Source organism: Xylocopa sonorina, chromosome 8, assembly GCF_050948175.1.
Source record: "Xylocopa sonorina isolate GNS202 chromosome 8, iyXylSono1_principal, whole genome shotgun sequence".
In the NCBI taxonomy this organism is placed as follows: Eukaryota; Metazoa; Arthropoda; class Insecta; order Hymenoptera; family Apidae; genus Xylocopa; species Xylocopa sonorina.
This window is the reverse complement of record NC_135200.1, coordinates 13,476,338-13,497,171: the sequence shown is the minus strand read 5'-3', so window position 1 is coordinate 13,497,171 and position 20,834 is coordinate 13,476,338. Positions and strand designations below refer to the sequence as shown.

Below are 20,834 nucleotides of genomic sequence, written 5' to 3'. Positions count from 1 at the left end.
CACTGACACATATTATAGAATATACGTATATCAATTAGCGCGTACGCAATATCGAAATGTTGAATTGAATAATTTCGTTAAATCGTGATTGCGATGTAACCTGTTGCTGATACAGTTTCCACATTGGTACGCAACAGCGAACTATTTACGATCGGTTCGTATAATTAATCATTTTTGCCAAGTAAAGACGTTTCATTCTCGAGAGCAGCGGCGAAATAAAAGGAGGGTTGTTCGCTAACGAACCTGTTTGCATTCGGTAATTAAACGAACGGCCACGCAGCGATGCGTGCAGGGGAACACTCGAAAACACAAAACTGTCAATCTCGATTAATAATGCAACCTTGAAAACCCTCGCGAGGTTGTCTTGCAATTAGAAGCATGAATGGACCGTATGAGTCAGATCCCTTCGGCAGAATGTATTGTGCTAGCAGTCTTTGTCGCGCCCTATCACTGCGAACGAATAAGAAATCAGCCGAGTGTCTCTGTTCTAGGTTCCCTTTCGATGAGCGGAGTTTTCGTTTCCCTACAAGTTCAGGGGATGAAGGAGAAGAGAGCGCGTATGTAACTCCTCGTAGCATTGGGAAACGAAAGGGGAAGAATATAAACTCTGGCAGAGCGATGTAACGCGATGGAAGAGTATTGGCCGCGTTCCAGATTTTCCTAAAATCCCCGCGGGAAAGCTATTTGGCAAAGTTATAGGATGGCGATGGGGGAGGGTGGGTCGATACTTGGTTTCGTCGAGGATATAAGCGGATTTTTTAACACGCGCGACAATTGAAGCACGCTCATTGTTTCTCGACCCCTTTCGAGACCCGTTTATCCGGCGTGGCTTTCATCGCGTATCGGTCGGCTTTTTCGTAAACAGTGGCTGACTCTGGACGGCTCGTGAAAAACTGGCTCCTTAATGGATAAACGAGACGAGACGAGACGAGACGAGACGAGACGAGACTGGACTGGACGGGACGGGACGGGACATAATGGAAGAATCTGCGATTTCGCGCATTGTTTCAATTCTACGTATGCCCGCGCGTGTCCCCTGCGCCCTAACGATAGCAACCAGATCGGATAATTGATAAAACACGTAACGAGCTCTATGATAAGAGTGTAGGACAAGAGTATTCATTCGGGACGCAATTGCGCGCCGAAGCGGATCGAGCATCACCGTTGCGATAAAGAAATCGATCGACGCGTAACGTCGAACATTGAAAAATAGCCGACGAAGCTGTTATGTAAGTAAGTTCCTCTTGTTCGAGGGTTCGCGACGAAGAAGACGCGAACCGTACCATTCCACGCGGGATTTATTGATCCACGCACAATTCTACCTCGACCGCCGACTCAAACTCGGCTCGACCAGTGGCGCTCAGTTGTACCCCTAATCCTGGGTTGAGGCGCGGGCGATGCGATATGGAGAACAGAAGATTCAGTTAGCTTAGTCGCACAAAGTGGCTATCGCGATACGCAGGAAACTAAACTTCTTCGGCGGGAGAAAGGAGTCGAGATCGGGGCTGGGAGGAAAATTAGACAGGCCGCGTACCGTAATTGCAGCCAGGCGTTTCCATCACCAATTTAAATATTGATTCTCGCCGCTTCGTACGCTAGCGGCAGTAATGGAATCTCAAAAGGCTGGAAACTGGGCTTTTGAGTAGCTCGGTTGGCCAGAGCTCGCTTTCCTGTTCCCGCGCCATCCTCTTCCACTTTCGTCTCGCCTCTTTCGATGCATTCAGAATGCTAGGATCAAAGTTACTATCTAAGCACAGTCGAGAGCTGTGTCGGTTAATCTACGCCAACGAATCGGGTGTGTTTTGACCGAAGGAAAAGATATTTCCGGGAACGGAGAAACCCCTGGTTATCGATGTTCGTTGTGGATTAAACGGTCTCGGAGAAGGGTGGATAAGGGTTTCATCTGACCAAACTGTCATCCAACTGACATTCGTTATCGACGGCGTTAAATGTACAAATACCCAAAGATCGTATAGAGTACACACCTCGTACAATAGTTCACGGTATGTACAGCATGTACGCCTCTACATACCTACGTATTACTATGTAAGCGTAGACGCAAAAGTTATATAATAACAAGATACAAGTATAAAAGAAAATTAATTGGCGATGGCAATACGAGGATTAGAGCAGAGGATTTCGAACGTGGCAAGTGTTTGATAGGGAACTGGCTGCAGGTGTAGGTTGATGCGATTTTCGAGCGTGGGAGAGAATACCGCATCCATAGCGAACCGATTTTGCGATCCTCCGAGGCATTATTGCTCGCATCCGTTACTATTCCGTCCACTAACCACGGCTAATACCTTTGCGAGACAATTTCATAATCTCTTCGAACCTGTTAACTTTGTTTCTGTTCTCATTCTACTTCGGATGCTTTCCGTAACAATTGACCGAGACGAAAAATGTTGAATAAGTCGAAACGCACTCGTATTAGAGCACTGTGTTTCGCAAATCCAAAGTCTATTAAATGCCTTCGACAGTGTCTGTCACGGTTGGACGAACACCGTTTGGCTCGATATTGAACGGAGCAGACCCAATTGTTTCTTCTCTTTTATTTTCCGCATTCTTTGCCGACTTTTCGTTATCCGCCACTCGATGGTCTTTGCTCTCGTTTGTTCCGTCTCTCTCTCTCTCTCTCTCTCTCTCTCTCTCTCTCTCTCTCTCTCTCTCTCTTCTCTTGCTTTCACGATTTCATTCTGCACTGCGCACGGGAATACACTATGCAACGTGGCCTGTCAGCTTTTTATCAGTAAATCCATTTTCTTTCCCTCTCTTTTATCTCTACAGCCTTTCGTATATTTCGTTTAGCTTCGCTTTCGAGCACGATTAATGGATAGGATAAAATAGATTATACGCTACGAAAGCAGCAGACGAACATTCCGTGAAGATCGATTATGATCTTTTCATTTGATTAGCGATCAGACCGAGCTACCAGATTGCGAGCGTTACGACGAAACGAAGAATAACGATACCTTGGTCACCCATTTGATCAACTGTCACCACCTCCGGATATGTCCGAGACTTAAAAGGGGTAATCCCTTTAAATATAGATTTTGCTTTGATAGTAATTGGATAATTCGTAGAGTGTAAGTGCTCCTACTTGCACCTCTGAAGTACCCTATTATCTCGAACCAGTAGCTTTGTAATGTAAAATCAATTTCCACTTCCATGCCATGCCATCTAGCGATTGACGACCTCTTACCGTCTCGGTCTTCCTTTTTTTTTCTCGCGATTATAGATACGGCTGCTCGATACGTATACATACATGGGCATGTATGAATACGTAGAGTATAGAGTAAAGAAAAAAAAAAAGTATCTTCGATCGAGATTATCCATGGATCGCTAGAGGTAATTATTACTTTGTTTTTTATTCGCTCTAGCATGGTTTTAATCGAGAAAAGCTAGTGTACCGTCTATTGGAAAATGTAGCCGTTAAAGGATGCGTCGCGTCGCGTCGTCCCCCACGAATAGAGTCGCGTAGACTGACCCCTCGGGAGGTAAGACCGTGCTTTATTTTGCCTCTCGGGGAACCCATCCGAGGGAATACGGTATTTTTATTCAAATTTCATTCGATCCGTCCTCCAACTTTCCCTCTACCCACTTCAATCGGGATCGTATTATGCGGCTTCTTTCGAGTAAAATCGTCTTGCTCTAATGCCAAGGCTTTGTAAATTTATTCTATTTGCCAAAAGCCGATCGTCGCTTCTCGACACTTCTAGACGCTTCGCTTTTATAAATTCTTTTTCCGCTATTCGAACATTCGTACACCTACGTTCGGAGATCCTGGTCGATCGCATTTTTCCTATAAAATTATGAAAATGTACGCGAGAATCTCGTCAGGAATTTATTTCGCGACTAGACAACACCTGGGGCAGTCGCGTAAACGATAAGAGTTCCCTCCAGGTCGGACGGTGCCGATGTCAGCGCTGAGTTATCGTCTCGTTACCACCGCGTCGATGCATGGTTTGCCAAAGGCATTCGATGCCATGGTAAGAAAGGGTTGGAACGGAAGCCAAGACTACAAACGTGACCCTTCGGGTTGAAACTCGCATCGTAATAAAACGATAAAATCGGTTCAATAAAGTTAGGTACGCGCCAACTATAAATGGCTAGAATAGGAGGATATGTTGAAACGGAAAAAGAGAAAACTACGAAAGACGGAAGACAGTGAAACGAGCTGTGAGCATTCGTTGGGACAGTATTTCCAGCACGAGAAGAGTTGCTAATGATTCGCTAACGAGATACGTGCTCGGTCTGTTTTGTACCGAAACGAAAGAAGACCTGACTTACCTTACGAATAAGAGAGAAGCTCTCTTCCCCTCGAGACTTGTTCTCTCTCCTTCTCCCTCTACCATCTTTTCTCTACACCGAAGCTGATGAAATTCGTCTTTGTCTGTGCTCATTTTTCCATCGTATTTACTGTCCACGCGTCTACATATCGTTTCGTAGTAATACAGACAATAATTTTATAGCAAGGAATTTTAAACGCCATTATAAAAACTCGGTAAATTTGTATCGTACAAACGAAATCAGATCTGTTTGAGACAAACGATCTTCCGGGAAAAGCTTCCACGTTGTATACGCTTCTATCTTCTTCCTTCTCTCATGATCTAAACTATGTAGTTTTAGTTCCAATCGTTTTACGTGTCACCGGAAAAGCGTTCTCGTGTCTCGACATCGACAAGGTCCCCCCTCCCGCCGTACTCCGTCTTTGACTCTGCGCCTACAAAGATACTATTTCGATGCCGCGAATTCTAGAGGCCGTGTTTCCAATCATCGATCTTCGCCAATCTTTATCTACAAATATTTATGCTTCTATAATAGGCTATAACGTATAAAAGTGCGATTGATATGGTGACATTTTTGTTTTTCAAGTTAATTAACCAACCAGTCGCGAGTATTTCTCTATCATTTCTGTTTACAACGATAAATAAACTGAAATTGTTCCAACTAAATAGCTTCGCTCTACTCGTGTACTGAACAAGATGCTTTGATAAGGCTTATATTAAATTTTTAACTAATATACCATATTTTTTTTCGTAACAAGTATCGACGAACCATCGTAGGAGTTGTATCGAAAACTACAGCAACTTTATGGGGTAAAAGAAGTATGGATCGGTATCGATTGTGTCCATAGTGTGTTTGAGGTTATAAAACAATGTCAATTTTATTCAGTCTTTCAAGTGCGTTTAAATAGTCAATGCAGTAGCGACATTGATCCTAAAGATGAAGATTTGTGTAGTGTGTAAAGCAAGTTTGGTAGAAAATAACTATTGCTCTGAATTGCAATACCAAAATTCTTATCTTGACACTGTTCTGTGTAAAAATTTCAAACTTACTATTTTCTAATGTTAACATGCTAATGTTAACAAATGAGATTATTGTAATCTAGCCTCTATAATCATCTTAATAATCTTTATTATATTAATTATCGTGCATTGCTTTAAGTAAATATGTGTATCAGAATAAAAGATATATCGCTTGTGTTATATCCTGTCATATATTATTTTTAACATTATCGTTTTCATATCGAATGACAAAAGTATATAAGAAAATATCTGTAGTTTTGAAATATATCATAAAATTTTGTAAATAAAAGAATCAGAAACTTCCAACTCAACCTGCGTTCGCACAAACATTAGTATATACTTACATACAGTATGTACTTGCATACGTAGTTGATTGTCATTACTTTGTACATTACATTATTTTATAATGGTTGAATGTAACAAATTGTATTGTTTACTTATCCATCTTTGGCATTTCTGTGTATGTAGATTATTTTCCCAAAGAGGCAGATTCAAATAGAATTTATGAATTGGTACTTCTGACCACAACTATAATATAGATGGGGAATTTTGTACTAAAATAATTTCTACTTGACGTACGTAGAGACGAGAGCGATTTGCGCATGACTTACGTTTCCCTCTCGCTTCTCTGTATACAACTAATTATTCTTTCCTTCCAAAACCTTCAAGTTGCAAAGTTTGAGACGTGCTCGGGGTCCGAGTCCGATTTCATTATCGTTGAAAAGAGTGTTAGTATTTATCCCAGCGGGGGGATAAAGTAATATTTAAGTGAAATTGAAATAATCTAAACTAAACGATGAATATCGCGGATGGGGTTGGTTATACGCGATCGGAGATGTTCGTACTTATGGCAAGAGTTACGTTTATTGCGGCTTTCGGATTTTTCAGTATGAAATGGCTTATGAATCAGCTTGACCCTACAAACAATGCAAAGAAGAAGGCAAGAAAAAAGGTTACAAATTAATTATTTGTTTTATATAATCATCGCTTTACACCCGTTAGGAAATAACCTTACTTTTTCTACCTTCTTTCTTCGAAGAAATGCGATTGAAATTTTTTATAGGCACGGGAACAGTTACGAAAGTTGGCTAAAACTGATAACCTCTTGTGGTCAGTAGACATGGATCAATTGACAGATTATGAAATGATGATAGCTAATCACATAGTTGATCCTAAAGATATACGAGTTTCATGGGAGAATATTGCAGGTCTTGAACATGTCATACAAGAACTGAAGGAAACTGTTATATTGCCTATACAGAGGAAAGAATTATTTGAAGACTCTCAGCTAACGCAAGCACCGAAAGTATACCTATATATATGTATATGTATAGATATATACGCATATATATGTATAATTATCTATATCATGTAGTTTATATATCAATTTTAGGGAATATTGTTACATGGACCACCGGGTTGTGGTAAAACTATGATTGCCAAAGCAACTGCCAAAGAGACTAAAACATGTTTTATTAACTTGGATGTAAGCATCCTAACTGATAAATGGTATGGCGAAAGTCAGAAGTTAACCGCAGCTGTCTTTTCATTGGCTGTGAAACTGCAACCGTGCATCATTTTTATTGATGAAATAGGTATGTAGAGAGAGAAGGAGATAGAAGAAAATGTTACAGTGTATTTCCTTTCCTTTTTTTGTATATGTTTTAAAATGTTCTATGTTTCTTGCTTAACAGATTCATTTTTAAGAGCACGCAATTCACAGGATCACGAAGCAACTGCAATGATGAAGGCGCAGTTTATGTCTCTTTGGGATGGACTAATCACAGATCCTTCGTGCACGGTTATAATAATGGGTGCTACTAATAGGCCACAGGACTTGGATAGAGCTATTCTTAGGCGTATGCCAGCTACTTTCCACATTGGTTTACCAGTAAATGATTTGTTTAAACGATAGGGTTACAGCGCGTTAAAAAAATATATGTTTTACTCTACTACTATCGTATAGATAGCTGAGTACGAAATTTTATTTTACACGTACATTTCAGAATGAACAACAACGAATGGAGGTCTTAAAACTGATATTAGATCACGAGCCAATAGCTGAAAATGTAGATATAGGAAAATTGGCAAAAATGACAGAAGGTTTCTCAGGATCAGATTTGCAGGAACTTTGCAGAAATGCATCTATTTACCGTGTCCGAGATTATCTACGGACTCATACACAGTTAATATTTATTTCTAATTGTTGATACGTACGATGTTTGATATTGAAACTTGTAATCAGTGTTTCTTGTTACAGAGATACGATTACCAGCACCGATGACGAAGAGTATCACGATACTGTGCGACCTATAACAATGGAAGACTTACTTACATCGTACAAAAAGATAAAAACATCTAAAATACATACGGGTACTCTCGGTGCTCTGAAATCGGATGTAGATTAAACAAGAGTTATATGTATATGTATGTGTATATATATATAACTTTGGGGAATTCTTAATTTTTTAAAAAAAATAAAAACGAAGATACAAAAGAGGAAGAAATTAGAAAATATAATTTTATGATTTTTATTGTTTTTGCACAGCTAAACGGTCAGGTTTATTTCAGGGAAAATTTGTTGTTATAAAAATTCTATAATTGGCCTGTAATTAATAATATTAAATGGTATGCAGCGCACGGAAATAGCTGTACATATGCGGACGTATAAGTATATAACGTAAAACTGTAACCTCTATTTATAAAAGGAAAAAAATGTAATTACGATCTAGATCACATTTTGCTGCGCTTGGCGTATAAGTTCGACAAGATTTATGGCGTGAAAAGACAGAAAGAAGCTCTTTATAATATCTTTCGACGTAACTGGTTAAATTCGATTAAAAAGTAAACAAAATCTTCCAACATTTACATTTTGCTATTGTAAATTACTGCATTTTTCCTTTTACCGTTTAGTAAATTAAAATTAACGATATTAGAAGTTCCTATAAACACGTGCGCAATTTTTTGTTTTTTATTCTAAGATAACCTATCATCTAAAGATCTGTATGCGTGTGAGCGTGAATGTATTTATGCGCGTATACATGACTCGGAATAATATGATAGAAAAAAATAATCGATACATCTTAGCTATTGTTATGTAAAGAAATTAATCCGTGTTATTGTTACATTTGAGTGTATAAACTTTTGTATTTATCACTGTACAGATAAGAGTTCATACAATAAGCGTCTGATTTATAAATAAGCAAATATTCTAGACGTTATTACGGATTGCGTCTTCGTAATTGGTACAAAGAAATTAACATACGATAAATAGAGAATTAGTTAGGTACAGCGTAGAATACTTAACATTCAATTGATGGCTTAACGGTGAAAATTGACGCGATAGAGGAAGAAATCATCAAACGAGAACAGGAAAATTTGTAGAATGTTTAAGAAAGATTATAAGATGGCAAAAAAAAAATGGAAAAAATACAATTGTTGATTGGAAAAGGTAAATAAAGTTTGAGTTTTATTGGAAGAAAGGAATGGAAGAAAAATGAATAACAATGTTTGTATATAGTTTAGTGTAATAAAGAAATGAGAGAAAAGGGAAACGGAGAAATAGAATAGAAAAGAATAGAACGCATGCGCAGAAAGGAGTAGACTAACAGTGGCTCGGAGGATAGTAGGAAAAGCTTCCGGGAATGAAACTTGTAAGAGGACAAAGGCTCTGCGAGCCTTTATTCCCTTATCTTTTTATTATTTCCTGATCGGTAAGAGGTAATCGTAAAAGGATAATGCCGAAAGGAAACGGAAAGGAAACTGGAGTATTTAGCCGAGGGTGAAAGCAGATGCAGTTACCACATGCAGTGTCAGAAAGAAGCGCAGCCAGAGGCGCGGTATGTACAAACGCGTTATCGCGAATGGCAATCCTAGTGAGAAAAGTGGCTGCGGGAGACTGTTAATTTCGCAGTAAACGGAAACCAGTGTTTAAAATGGATGTTATAAATATTGGAATATATTTGTTGGTTGATAATCAAGTTGAACTGTTCCCTCAGTTTTCCGATTGAGCTTGGTTCGGTTGACGAATGAATGAAAAGAAGAACGGTGAAGAACGGACGTCCCGGTAGGATGATCGTCTATAAAACCTCGCATGTAGCATCGTGATGTGATGGTTCGTTCACAGAGAAGACGGTACAAACGCGATGCATGATCTCATGTGTTACACAGTGGTGAGTGTTCGTATCGCGTGTGCGTATACCATCCATGTGGTAAATTAATGATTCTACGTAGAGATCGTGTCGTTCCTTGCGGGCGTATTCACCAGTACGTCTGTTTATTACATCTGTACAAGTTCTATGTCGAAAAACTGCTCCATCCTCGGACATAAACTGTGTGATTTCGATTCGTGTTATTCCTTTGACACGATGACACAATTACACTATGAAAACGTGATTCCTCGGTGAATGAAACCGAGTCGAGACGAGTTTTTACCAGACACTTTTTTCGAGTGATCAAACGAATGTTGCCGACTCTAAACAATTAAATCAACAAACCCGATGTATCGGTCCAACCTTTTTTTTGCCGATGGTAACTCTATTTTTTAGAAATTCACCGTAATTGGGAGTGCCCCTAGATCACAGTTGAACATGCTCCGAAAGGAACGAAGTGAATTTTACGTTATATGCGAGGAAACATTGCTTTTTTACATTTCAAAAGCAGTATGATATCTCGGACAATTATTTCCTGAAATCTGAATCTAGTTACACGTATGAACGATACACGAATTATCAATTACGAGGAGTACAAACAATGTATCGGTGAAATTGACATGAAAATGTACCGCGGTGTTAAGTGGCCTTTGTGATGTGGTCCTGCGAACAGTGCTTAACCTAACTTTTCTTCGACGCCTCTCTACACGACGTTCTCTTGCGAGTAATGTTCTTTCGATAACGCACTTCTAACCACCAAGTGATCCTAAATAGTGAATGCCTCTTTACTATTTTATTTAGTTTTTCATCTCTTTTTTTCTTTCTTTCTCATTCTCTCTCTCTCTCTCTCTCTCTCTCTCTCTCTCTCTCTCTCTCTCACACACACTCACTCTCTATCTCTCTCCATTTCCCCTATGTATCAAATGCGAGTCTTTCTCACCGCTTTCGTATACGTTTTTATAATATTTATCGTAAAACACGAGACCGTGATCGCTGCTGTATAAAATTCAGAAAACGTTTTTTTCTTAATCGCACGTGTAAGTTTGTCGGGCACGCGACCGTGCGATGATGAAGTTCACAGTATTTACGCTAGCATGTTTTTAACGGTTTTGCGTTTATCGTTTACCTACAAATCGAAATGTAGATTTATCTTCGATATTCTTTCATCCGATCGAGATTTTTATACCGCTTGCCAGGGCTTGCCCCATGTATTCCTTAATATTGCATCGGATGATACCAATCATACGAATGTATGAGTATACGTAACATATGTAGTATCTATTGTAATTGGTGATTTATCACCAAATTTTTATATCCTTTCGTTAACAATAGTTGCAGGCAATTTTATTATTTCATTATCAATGCTTTTTGCGTGTAAAATTAGTCTAAACAAGATGGGAAACTGGTCGCTCTTTACTCTGCGCTTTTAAAGTTTCTTAGATCGTTTATACAATTAACGGTCGATGAACAATTACATCAAGCATTTGCATTGTGCTCATTAGTGTATTGTGTTGTGCGCTGTGCGCTATGTTCGGATCAAACAACGTTTGAATTTTGTGGAAATTGTAATATAATTGTTACGTCGAACTGGTGATGACAGTGGTGGTAATGACATTAACGGACGATAACTATGCGACGAGCATTCGCAAAGGAAGATAAAAAAGTTGACGAGATGGATGATAGAAAGGACACATGCTCTGGGAATTAATGGGTATATGCTTTTCCTGCAGGAGACCTACAGGCAGCAGGCTGAATAACAAAATCTCAGAGCATATCTCAGCATCAGTAACACCCCTCCATGTTTGTCTGGAGGAACAAAGAGGACCAGAACTGGGCTCTTGTGACGCCTCGGCTTGTAAGCCACAGGTAAACTCTGTCCGCTTACCTTTTGTATCTTCCTTAATGGTCGAGTCGAGGTTTTCATAATTAAATAATAGCGGAATAACGTTTTACAGGCAAAAAAATTATTTGAAAGGCAGAAAGCAGAAGAAAGGCGTTGTAAAGAAGAAGTGGAGAGCGAAGTCGTTGGATTCAGGGCAGGAGATTTGAAACTCGTTCAGTCAAGTATGTCCAACACTATCAGTAATATGAAAATGACAAACCGTATCAAGGGGATGGTGAGCAAACGTCGTAAGCGTTTCACAGAGGATGGTTTTAACCTCGATCTCACGTGTATCCTTTTAACGGACAAAAATTTCTTCTAACTCGCGTTAATAATTCTTGTACTTGACATTCCTTGACTATGGATGCATTGTTAATGACAGATATAAGAGATAATTTAATAGCAATGGGTTTCCCGGCTGAAAAGTTAGAAGGAGTGTACAGGAACCATATAGACGACGTTGTGAAATTCTTGGAATTCAAACACAAGGATCATTACAAGATTTACAATCTGTGAGTATCAAAAATCTGTCATGTTCGCGGATGTAGGAATTTTGTAAGATAAAATCTGTTGTCCTTTAGATGTTCCGAAAGATCGTACGATTTTAAAAAGTTTAAGCAAAGGGTAGCCACGTACGCGTTCGACGATCACAATCCACCGATGTTAGATCAGATCAGACCATTTTGCGAGGATGTGCACGAGTGGCTTTCGCGGCATCCAGAAAATGTAGCCGTGGTTCATTGTAAAGCGGGTAAAGGTCGGACAGGCGTAATGGTGTGTTGTTATCTTCTTCACATTAAACAATTTCCCACTGCCACAGACGCCCTAAACTACTACGGAACTCAAAGAACACACGATAGGTGATTACGATATATATTATGTTCTCCTCCGATTGGTGTAACGAATCGTTTCATAAATGTTGTTCGTTATGCAGGAAGGGTGTAACGATACCTTCGCAAAGAAGGTACGTGGATTATTACGCTACTCTTGTACAGGAAGGATTAAACTATCAACCGGTTACATTGTTGTTACGAAAAATTCAGTTGGATCCAGCGCCCATTTTCCATGGAGGCCAAGGATGTAAGAATAACCGCGTATCCAGCGCACGTTAAAAAAGACCGATTAGGTGGAAAACATGATTATACATATACAGTCTTTGTATTTTAGACTTGCATTGTGTAATATCTGAATCTAAAAAAAAGATATTTAGCTCCGACATAGTGGAGGTACGAAAAGGAATGCGCAGTGTCAGCATCCCTTTGAAACATAACGTAGCACTGACAGGGGATATACGAGTGGATTTCTTTAACAGGCCAAAAATGAAGCGAAAGGTATTTGTTGTGCGTTGAGCGTAAATCGGTAAGATAAACGCGATTAATCGTAACCTGATTAATTAATCAATTAATTAATCGATCGATACGTTCGGTTCCCGTATGCAGGAGAAGTTGTTTCATTTTTGGTTCAATACATTTTTCGTGCGAGACTACTTAACGCCGGAGTACGATAACGGAGAGTTACCAGTTGAGCGTTCAACAAGGGCATTGAGCTGCGACGGTACAACTATGGAATTACCGATGGTAATGCCGCACATGAAACCCAGAGCTGGGTCGCTAGCTAGTCTCGGACCTATGCCACCAACACTTGTTTTAAGTATAGATAAATGGGGTTTGGACGACGCACATAAGGACAAACATCACAAAGTGTACAGTGCAGATTTTAAAGTAAGCTATATCATCGTATTTCTTCTATCGCCGATGTACTCGCGTATCCGTTTTCAATCCTGAATGGGCTGAATTGTTCACTGGCAGGTTAGCTTATTTATGCATCGGATGGGTGGTAGTATATCGCAAGGTGTAACGACAGCGACAAACAGAACTGGTGAGAGTATACAAATGGGCGTGGGAGGGCAAGACACGCCGAGTGAATCGAGCGAAGCGGATAGCAGCGAATGCGACACAACCGGAGATACAACGGGAGATGAAGATGGGGAATCTGGTGAGTCCTCTGCATCTCTGATGGTGAATCACCATCATCCTCTTACACACAGCAGTAGCCGTACACATGTTAGTATCCACCAAAGAGCTAGTCTCAGAGAAACTGCTAAGGGTTTGCTCTCGCGTGGGGATAAAACTAGAAGTAGCCATCGACAAAACACTGGCAATGTAAAACGTTCTTCGGGTCTCATACGTTCAGCTACGTTAGACACGTAGATAATACGTGTACGCGCGTAAACTATACTTATTATAGATATTATACGAATAATAAATTTATCATATTTTTTGTACTTAAGTACAGCTGAATTCTCTGAACTAGCGAGAGATTTACGCTATGAATTTTACTAAATGCAAAATGAATAGTATTTCCGACGCGAAAACAAATCATCGTACCTTTTCTTCGTTTTAGTTTTTCTTTGTCATACAAGCATGAAATATTAGCAATCGATCGGTTATCAAATATACGCGGTATCTTCCTGTCTTAGTCGACGAATGCGTACGTTATGCCCGAAAGTTGGTAAAGTTCTGTTAGGGCTCGTCAGATTCGAAGAACGAGGTAAGGGGGGGGGGGGGGGGGGCGAAACCTCTTTGCGAAAGACGGCGGTTGGTAGAAAATATTTTTAACCAATTCTATCTCTGTCCGATATACATTTGACACAGTAGATACCATATATGTAGTTAGTGGTAATTCTCGAGAATGCCCATGGCCCACTTTCCCCTCCCCCCTATTGTATATTGCTTGTACAAAATGTACGAAGATGTTTCAGTATTTAAAAGGTTACAATCTTTTCTTTCTCTCCTTAGTATGCGTTGTTGGGTATTGTTACTTGTTAGGAATCGCCGGACAAATTTAATGGGTATTACGATCGATCGTATACACCGTACGCGGTCTTATTAATGTTTCATTATTAATTCCCAAGTATTCCGTTTCGTTGATGCTTTATTGCAACTGTTCAAAGAGTAGTGTATACACATTTATATGGTAAAAGCAAAAAAAAAAAAGAAAAAAAAAGAAAAAAAAATTAAAAAATAGTAGGTCAAAACGTCGAAGAAACGGAAGAAATGGCGTCTTCTACGTTGATACGATTATCTAGTAACGTAATTATCTCGATGCACGAAATTATATATAGTATTTGTTTTGGAATTGTACGACAAAGTCAATTCGTAGATAATAATTGACCAATAATAATAATAAATATGTAGATAATAGATAGAAAGGTACGAACGTAAGAGACGCGATAAAATAATGATGTCTAAACGTAAAAAATAGTTTTATCGTTTTTTGCTTGTATTAGTTGTGGCATTACGAAGAGAACGAATGAACGAACGAAGTATCTCCTGATTGCCTTAAACCCTGTGATGATCGTTAAAACGATCGTTTCAACTAGCAAAGCTAATACGCGTAGATTCGAATCGTTCTCGAAGTTTGTAAGATAACGTTTAGATGCGCGGGAAATTTCACGTTCTTTCGGTCTTGTAACGGAGAGGAGGTCGCGTATGTTAAATATTTTAACAGGCTGTGCAATTTTCGAAACTTTTACTCCTTGATGTCCGTGAATGATAGAATTTTCATCGCGATGTATCAAGGCACGGGTCACTGTCTCGTTTGTGAATCTTTCTTTGTTTACCTACGATATAAATACGCGCTAGATCCATTTACGAGTATATGGAAATTACGAGTCGAGTAAGAATAATTGCGTTTTCCTTTTACGTAAGTATCTCGTGTAATCGTAATAGACTCGTCGTACCTACCCAACTACTAGTACAGAACAGGACGTTTGTTCGTTTCTTTCATGAATCTGTTTGGAAAATAGCGTAAAATTCGGTTTTAAAAAGCGGTCTTAAAACCGACATTTTACATTAAATTGTTTGAATTTATTTGAAAAATAATCCGAAACTTGTACACGTATACTCTCGTGTAAGGTACGAAACGGACAGGCGTATTACCACTTGTGTGGATAGCAACAGGCTATCAAGAAGCAAATCAGGGTTGGAGGTCGTTGCACGATACGTAGATACATACCTACAAAGTTCCCTTATGAATGCGTTCCTTTCCAAGAGGCTCTATTCGTTCCGGTTCCATTTTCTCACGTGCACGCTTTTGTTCTGTACATCATCTTCGAATACATTGTATTCCCGCGAAACTACATAAGTAGGATACTATCGCTTCTTTTGTTCCGCTTTAGTCGTCGCATTTTCAACTTGTTTTTTAACGAAAGAAGAGAAACAACGAGAAATAATTTCCGTTCGGTTGATTCGCGATGATTCCTACGTACGCGATGTAGACGTCGGTGCGCCTAAAAGATTCGTAAGGTTGTGCGTAACGTTCATTCTCGAGTGAAACTTGTATGTGATTCTTCTTCTTACCTATTAGTATAATCTTCATTAGCGAAGCAAATGGTAACGACGAGGTGCCAACGCTTTTTCAACGGCGTGGAATTTTAATATAAAAGGTTTCTCCGTAAAAGTACACACTTACGTATACCCTCGCGGTGATATCGAGGCGCGACGATTTTAGAACCTTATATTTTATACACCTGCTAGATTTCTAAGTACATTCGGCAATTTTTTTTTTTTTTTTTTTTTTTTACCACAAAGAGACTAGATGTGTGTTCAGACGATTTTTCATTTTTGAAAATTATACCGCGTTTATCGATGGTTTTTCTCCGAAGGTTTCGTCTTGGAAGTTTTAGCGATATATCCGTAGGTACGAACGCGCAGTAACTTTTTTCTGATTTTAACGGGTCGCGTACATATACGTACATGTACGAGTATGCAAAAGTTGGAAGATGCTACCGATTTTCATTGCTTTTAATACACACAGATATATTCGGTCAAGATTCTGTTCTATATCTTATCTCTTTCGGTAATACCTACGCCTAGAGAGATACTAAATTAATACTAAATTAAAATACCTTTTAATTTTAATTTTGTTATATCGATGCATGTTGCTAGTTTGTAATCGTAGTTATTGGATGTTTGTAATATTTGAAATTCGTAAAACTGATACACAGCATCTCTACTACATATCCTGTAACGATTACTTTGTGATACTATTATATTTATAATTATTAATTATATCGTTGCTACATCTTTGTATGTATATTCTCCTCCTTTTTATTATTATTATTATTATTATTATTACTACTATTATTACTATTACTACTACTACTACTACTACTACTACTATTATTATTATTATTATTATTATTATTATTATTATTATTATTATTATTATTATTATTGTTATATCACCAATATCATCATCATCATCACTATATTATTACTATTATTATTATTACTACTACTACTACTACTACTACTACTACTATTATTATTATTATTATTATTAATATGGCTATTAATTATTCCTTTATATACATTTTATTATTATTACCATTTCTACCATTATCATCATCATCATCATCATCATCATCATCATCATCATCATCATCATCATCATCATCGTCGTCGTCATCATCATTATCATTCTCATTACTATTATTACTGTTATTATTATTATTATTATTATTTTTAATATTATAAATGCTACTGCTGTTTTATTGTTATGTTAACACCATCAGAGACATTTTTATTATTATTATCATTAATATTATTATTATTATTATTATTATTATTATTATTATTATTATTATTATTATTATTATTATGAATAAAATGTTAGCGATCTTTAAACGTAATCTTATGTTATACAGATATATACGTATATATGTGCGTACATATATACGTATATACGTACATGTATATATATTCCTGTAAAAAATATTTTAAGTACATTATTTATACGCGCGCCGCAGTTGTAAAATAGTATGTTTTTAATATTTTCTACTTACGTCTTACGATTCTCTGTAAAGCTCAAACGTCACTCTCAAACTTTTACTTTACAAGATTCTTATTTATTTAGTGTCCACCCATATCGACTCCTTGCTCCTCTGGTTCTCTCTGTGTACTATTCTCCTTTATCACGGATTAAAAGAATAAAGTACGTACATGGTTCGCAACGCTTACTCCTTTTGTACTTGTTGATTTACGGAAGGGCTACGAAGCGATTGGCTGATCGACGGTTGGCTGAAACCTTTTACGTATTCGAGGTACATTCTTTTAAACGCGTTTATTCTCGTTGCGAGTGTGAGCTGTCTGCGAACTAGATATACTATTCAATTTCCAATGTTTCTCGTGTGTACAGAGAAGCCTCCAAGATCGAGCCGAATGCTTGTTCCTAATTTTATTCGCTTGCTACGATCTGCTATCTGCCGTTTCTAAAGCTTTCCTTCTCTTCTCTCCTTTTCTCTTCTCTTCTCTTCTCGTACTCTCAAAGAATGTTGGATACTTTTTCAGCCGAGTAACGAATGCACTTGGCTTTATCGCTTTCTTTTTCTTTGTCCCGTGTTTGCATGTTCGAATGTTACTTACGCGGTGCAACACGCGCGAACGTCGCCTCCTTATCGTCTAATATAACTTAGAAAAGTTGAACCGGTGATGGAATTTATTTTGTTTGACGTGCACGAGAGGGAGCGAGCGAAAATGAGAGAGAGAGAGAGAGAGAGAGAGAGAGAGAGAGCGAGAGAGAATTGTCCTTCACCGCGTATCGTATTTAGCTAGACTACAGTAGAATCATTGTAAGAATTGAAAATACACGATACTGACCAATTGCGTCTCTATATGTCTGTTCACCCTTAGTGGACATGGACCAGCGTGTTGGACGGTACCGCCTTCTCTCAGACGGAGGAATGATAGATGTTTTGTGAGTTCATCGCCGATCATCCCCCTCTACGACATTCTCCGACATTGCTGTCGTTCGTGTATCGTATCGTACGTGCGAACGTTACAAACTCGTCTTTACTACCGTCTTTTTATTGTTAAGTCCATCGATGATAGTTTATCGATCGTGTGTCCCTTTCTCGATACACACCTTCGAATGTTGTTAGACTATGCATACTAGATCCGGCGAGCGAAACAAATGTATGTCGATTCACTTCCGATTCGTTACTCTTTCAATGAAATACGCAACGCGCCAGCTGAGAGTTATCCGATTACGAATGTATCCTATATTTGTTATTCTCATTGTCGGTAAATGTTAATACGATCGATGGTATTCCTTGCGTTCATTTACGGGCTGAGAAAGAAAGTGCGTATGATGTATGTATTTATGTATGTATGTATGTATGCATGTATGTACACGGATCCGGATGGAATTATACGATGTTGTAGAACAAAAAAAAGACAGAAGAAAAAAGAGAGAGAGAGAGAGAGAAAGAGAGAGAAGGCAAGATTATTTTCGTAACGTTAATAAGAAATTGTAAGCGAATAAGAACGGTAACGACGAGAACTGTAGCGACGTCGGTAACGACAATGGTGTCGCTTCCTCCCTGATCGATTTCGTTTCGCTTCTTTCTTTTCTTCCTCCTTCGACGAGATCCTCTACTACCTCCCGTGCGACAAATCCGACTCGTCGAATTTCGATAATTACGAGATGTAATTGTGAAAATGCGTACGTCGTGTACCGTTTCGCTTCGACTATCGAACGGTGGACAGTTTTAGAAAATAATTGTACAATCGAAATAATCGTACCGTTTGTAAATTATCCTACCGCTGTCTGCCGGCAACGAATAACTGATAGACTGACTGGTAAATCGATTTGCGAGAGAGGCAAACTCCGGGTGTCCGGAGCTGGTGGATGTTTTTCCAATGAAATTTTTTTACAATCGCGAATAGTTTTCATTCACGGACTGGAAAACGTCCTCTTGGTCGAGTACGCGAGAGATACGAACGAGTTTTCCGAGAACGCAAGTATCGTTTCTGACGCCGTCCTTTCCTAACTCATAGCTTGTAGCACGTCGCGATACGATATATACGTAGAATCTGTAACTCGGTGCAACTGGACGTTTTTATTTTCTATCTATATATTTATTTTTTTATCTTGTTCCCTCATATTTCTCTCAACTTTAATTTCTTCTCTTTTGCACTACCTCACGTAAACCGCGATCGTTCTCACGGATCTTACAATGAACGGTGTGACACCTAGATCAGAGGCTATCCCCTCGAATTCGTGTCTGCAAACATTTCACTCGTATCTCGTCGCTCGTTGATGTCTAACGTACTACTAGCGTTAAGAGAGTATGAAATTTCGATAGAATTAGCTACAAGTACGATAAATATGCGTGTAGATAGGTACGCGATTATTGCGACGAACGTGTCGATGAGAGCGCGCTACGGAGTCTCCTGTTCGAGTTTCTTTTTCCCATCGAAACGAGAGGTTCTCGCGAATGAAAGCGTGCGTGCGTGCGTGCGAATGCGAGAAAGAAAGAGAGAGAGAGAGAGAGAGAGAGAGAGAGAGAGAGAGAGAGAGAGAAACGAGTGTTGCGAATCGTAGAAAATACCGCGAAGCGAGTTTTCGATTACATCGCGAAACGGGATTAGTAAATTTACCTAGCTCGGGTTATTTTATCTCTTCTGGCGATACTACAATTTTAATCGGGTAAAAAACGAGCAACGGACCAGGTAAACTTACTAAACGCGTTTATTGCCACCAAAAATAATGGCATACGTACGTATGTATGAGATATATTGTTACTTCGTGTGACGTAGACGCTTCTCGAACATATTTTTTCTTGTACGAAGCTCATGAATACCGTTTTATAAGTGAGACACACACCTCTTGAAATTAACTTTTATATGATTCATGCGGAATGTTCAAAATATAAATAAGATGCATTATTTTCTCTGTGATATTGTATATACGAATAATGGCTATCCAGCTTTCGCCCATTTCAGACGTTAAACGAGTTGAGAGATCCGGAGAGTATCGGAGGACGCAAGTGAACACCGCATTTTTCATCTAGTTTTCTTTCTCATTCGCTTCCGCTCTTTCTCTTTGCATCTGTCTTCCCTCTCCCTCTTTCTTTTTCATTTTATCTTCTCTCTCTCTCTCTCTATTCTCGCCCCTCGACCATCTGTGATTTTCCCATTTTAACGATCGTTTTTGTTTGTTCCTATGAAACATCCTAGGAAACATGCTGCATACGGTAGGAAACGAAGAAAACAGAGATCCTTGCCAATCGCATTCGCAGAGATTTAAATTCTTTTACGCAGGTACGCATCGTATAGATACACATACATTACCTTACATCGCTCGTCGCGTTGCATGTACGTATTTTAGACGCGATTTCACACTGACTCTACTTACAGGGGAGTCGACGTACTTGTGACGTTGAAGCTATAGACCGGTCCATGTCCATCCAACTGCAATGCCCATCGTTTGATCGCGGGCGAATCGATCGATACTCAACGTACTGTGTCTGCGCCTACCACGCGTCACAGACGCATCTACCTGCTCTTCCCAATTCCCCTACCGTTCTCTTTCTCTCTCTCTCTCTCTCTCTCTCTCTCTCTCTCTCTCTCTCTCTCTCTCTCTCTCTCTTTCTCTGTACATATATATATATATATATATATATATATATATATATATATATATATA

The 20,834-nt window shown here is 38.9% G+C and overlaps 3 protein-coding genes across 10 annotated transcripts in view; 2 read left to right on the top strand and 1 right to left on the bottom strand.

The window, feature by feature from the left end:
- LOC143426444 (uncharacterized) overlaps window positions 1-20,834 on the bottom strand; it is a 128,797-nt gene that overhangs the window by 8,967 nt on the left and 98,996 nt on the right. The gene's annotated exons all lie outside the window — the stretch shown is intronic.
- LOC143425946 (outer mitochondrial transmembrane helix translocase) lies at window positions 6,004-8,516 on the top strand. Its single transcript, XM_076899037.1, has 6 exons — window positions 6,004-6,261; window positions 6,373-6,615; window positions 6,703-6,904; window positions 7,004-7,200; window positions 7,316-7,494; window positions 7,570-8,516. The coding sequence occupies exons 1-6, from the start codon at window positions 6,106-6,108 to the stop codon at window positions 7,715-7,717; spliced, it is 1,125 nt and encodes a 374-aa protein (XP_076755152.1). The 5' UTR covers window positions 6,004-6,105; the 3' UTR covers window positions 7,718-8,516.
- Pten (phosphatase and tensin-like protein) lies at window positions 9,353-20,681 on the top strand. Of its 8 annotated transcripts, none has more exons than XM_076899885.1 (10): window positions 10,369-11,326; window positions 11,416-11,632; window positions 11,725-11,854; window positions 11,924-12,202; window positions 12,277-12,422; window positions 12,510-12,673; window positions 12,782-13,063; window positions 13,151-13,337; window positions 20,366-20,449; window positions 20,546-20,681. In XM_076899885.1, the coding sequence occupies exons 1-10, from the start codon at window positions 11,153-11,155 to the stop codon at window positions 20,563-20,565; spliced, it is 1,683 nt and encodes a 560-aa protein (XP_076756000.1). In that variant the 5' UTR covers window positions 10,369-11,152; the 3' UTR covers window positions 20,566-20,681. The 8 variants fall into 8 exon arrangements, with proteins under 8 accessions (XP_076755998.1, XP_076756003.1, XP_076756000.1 ...); XM_076899884.1 differs by having other exon boundaries at window positions 12,510-12,682; XM_076899883.1 differs by lacking the exons at window positions 20,366-20,449; window positions 20,546-20,681 and adding an exon at window positions 9,353-9,481 and having other exon boundaries at window positions 11,191-11,326; window positions 12,510-12,682; window positions 13,151-13,657.

Excerpts from the sequence above, each read along its gene's own strand:
- LOC143425946 (XM_076899037.1), top strand. The coding sequence starts at position 6,106 with ATGAATATCGCGGATGGGGTTGGTTATACGCGATCGGAGATGTTCGTA. Across the intron at positions 7,201-7,315 it reads CTTTCCACATTGGTTTACCA|AATGAACAACAACGAATGGA; the intron begins GTAAATGATTTG and ends CGTACATTTCAG. Across the intron at positions 7,495-7,569 it reads TATCTACGGACTCATACACA|AGATACGATTACCAGCACCG; the intron begins GTTAATATTTAT and ends TTCTTGTTACAG.
- Pten (XM_076899881.1), top strand. The coding sequence starts at position 11,153 with ATGCTCTGGGAATTAATGGGTATATGCTTTTCCTGCAGGAGACCTACA. Across the intron at positions 12,203-12,276 it reads ACTCAAAGAACACACGATAG|GAAGGGTGTAACGATACCTT; the intron begins GTGATTACGATA and ends TTCGTTATGCAG. Across the intron at positions 12,423-12,509 it reads TTTCCATGGAGGCCAAGGAT|ACTTGCATTGTGTAATATCT; the intron begins GTAAGAATAACC and ends TTTGTATTTTAG.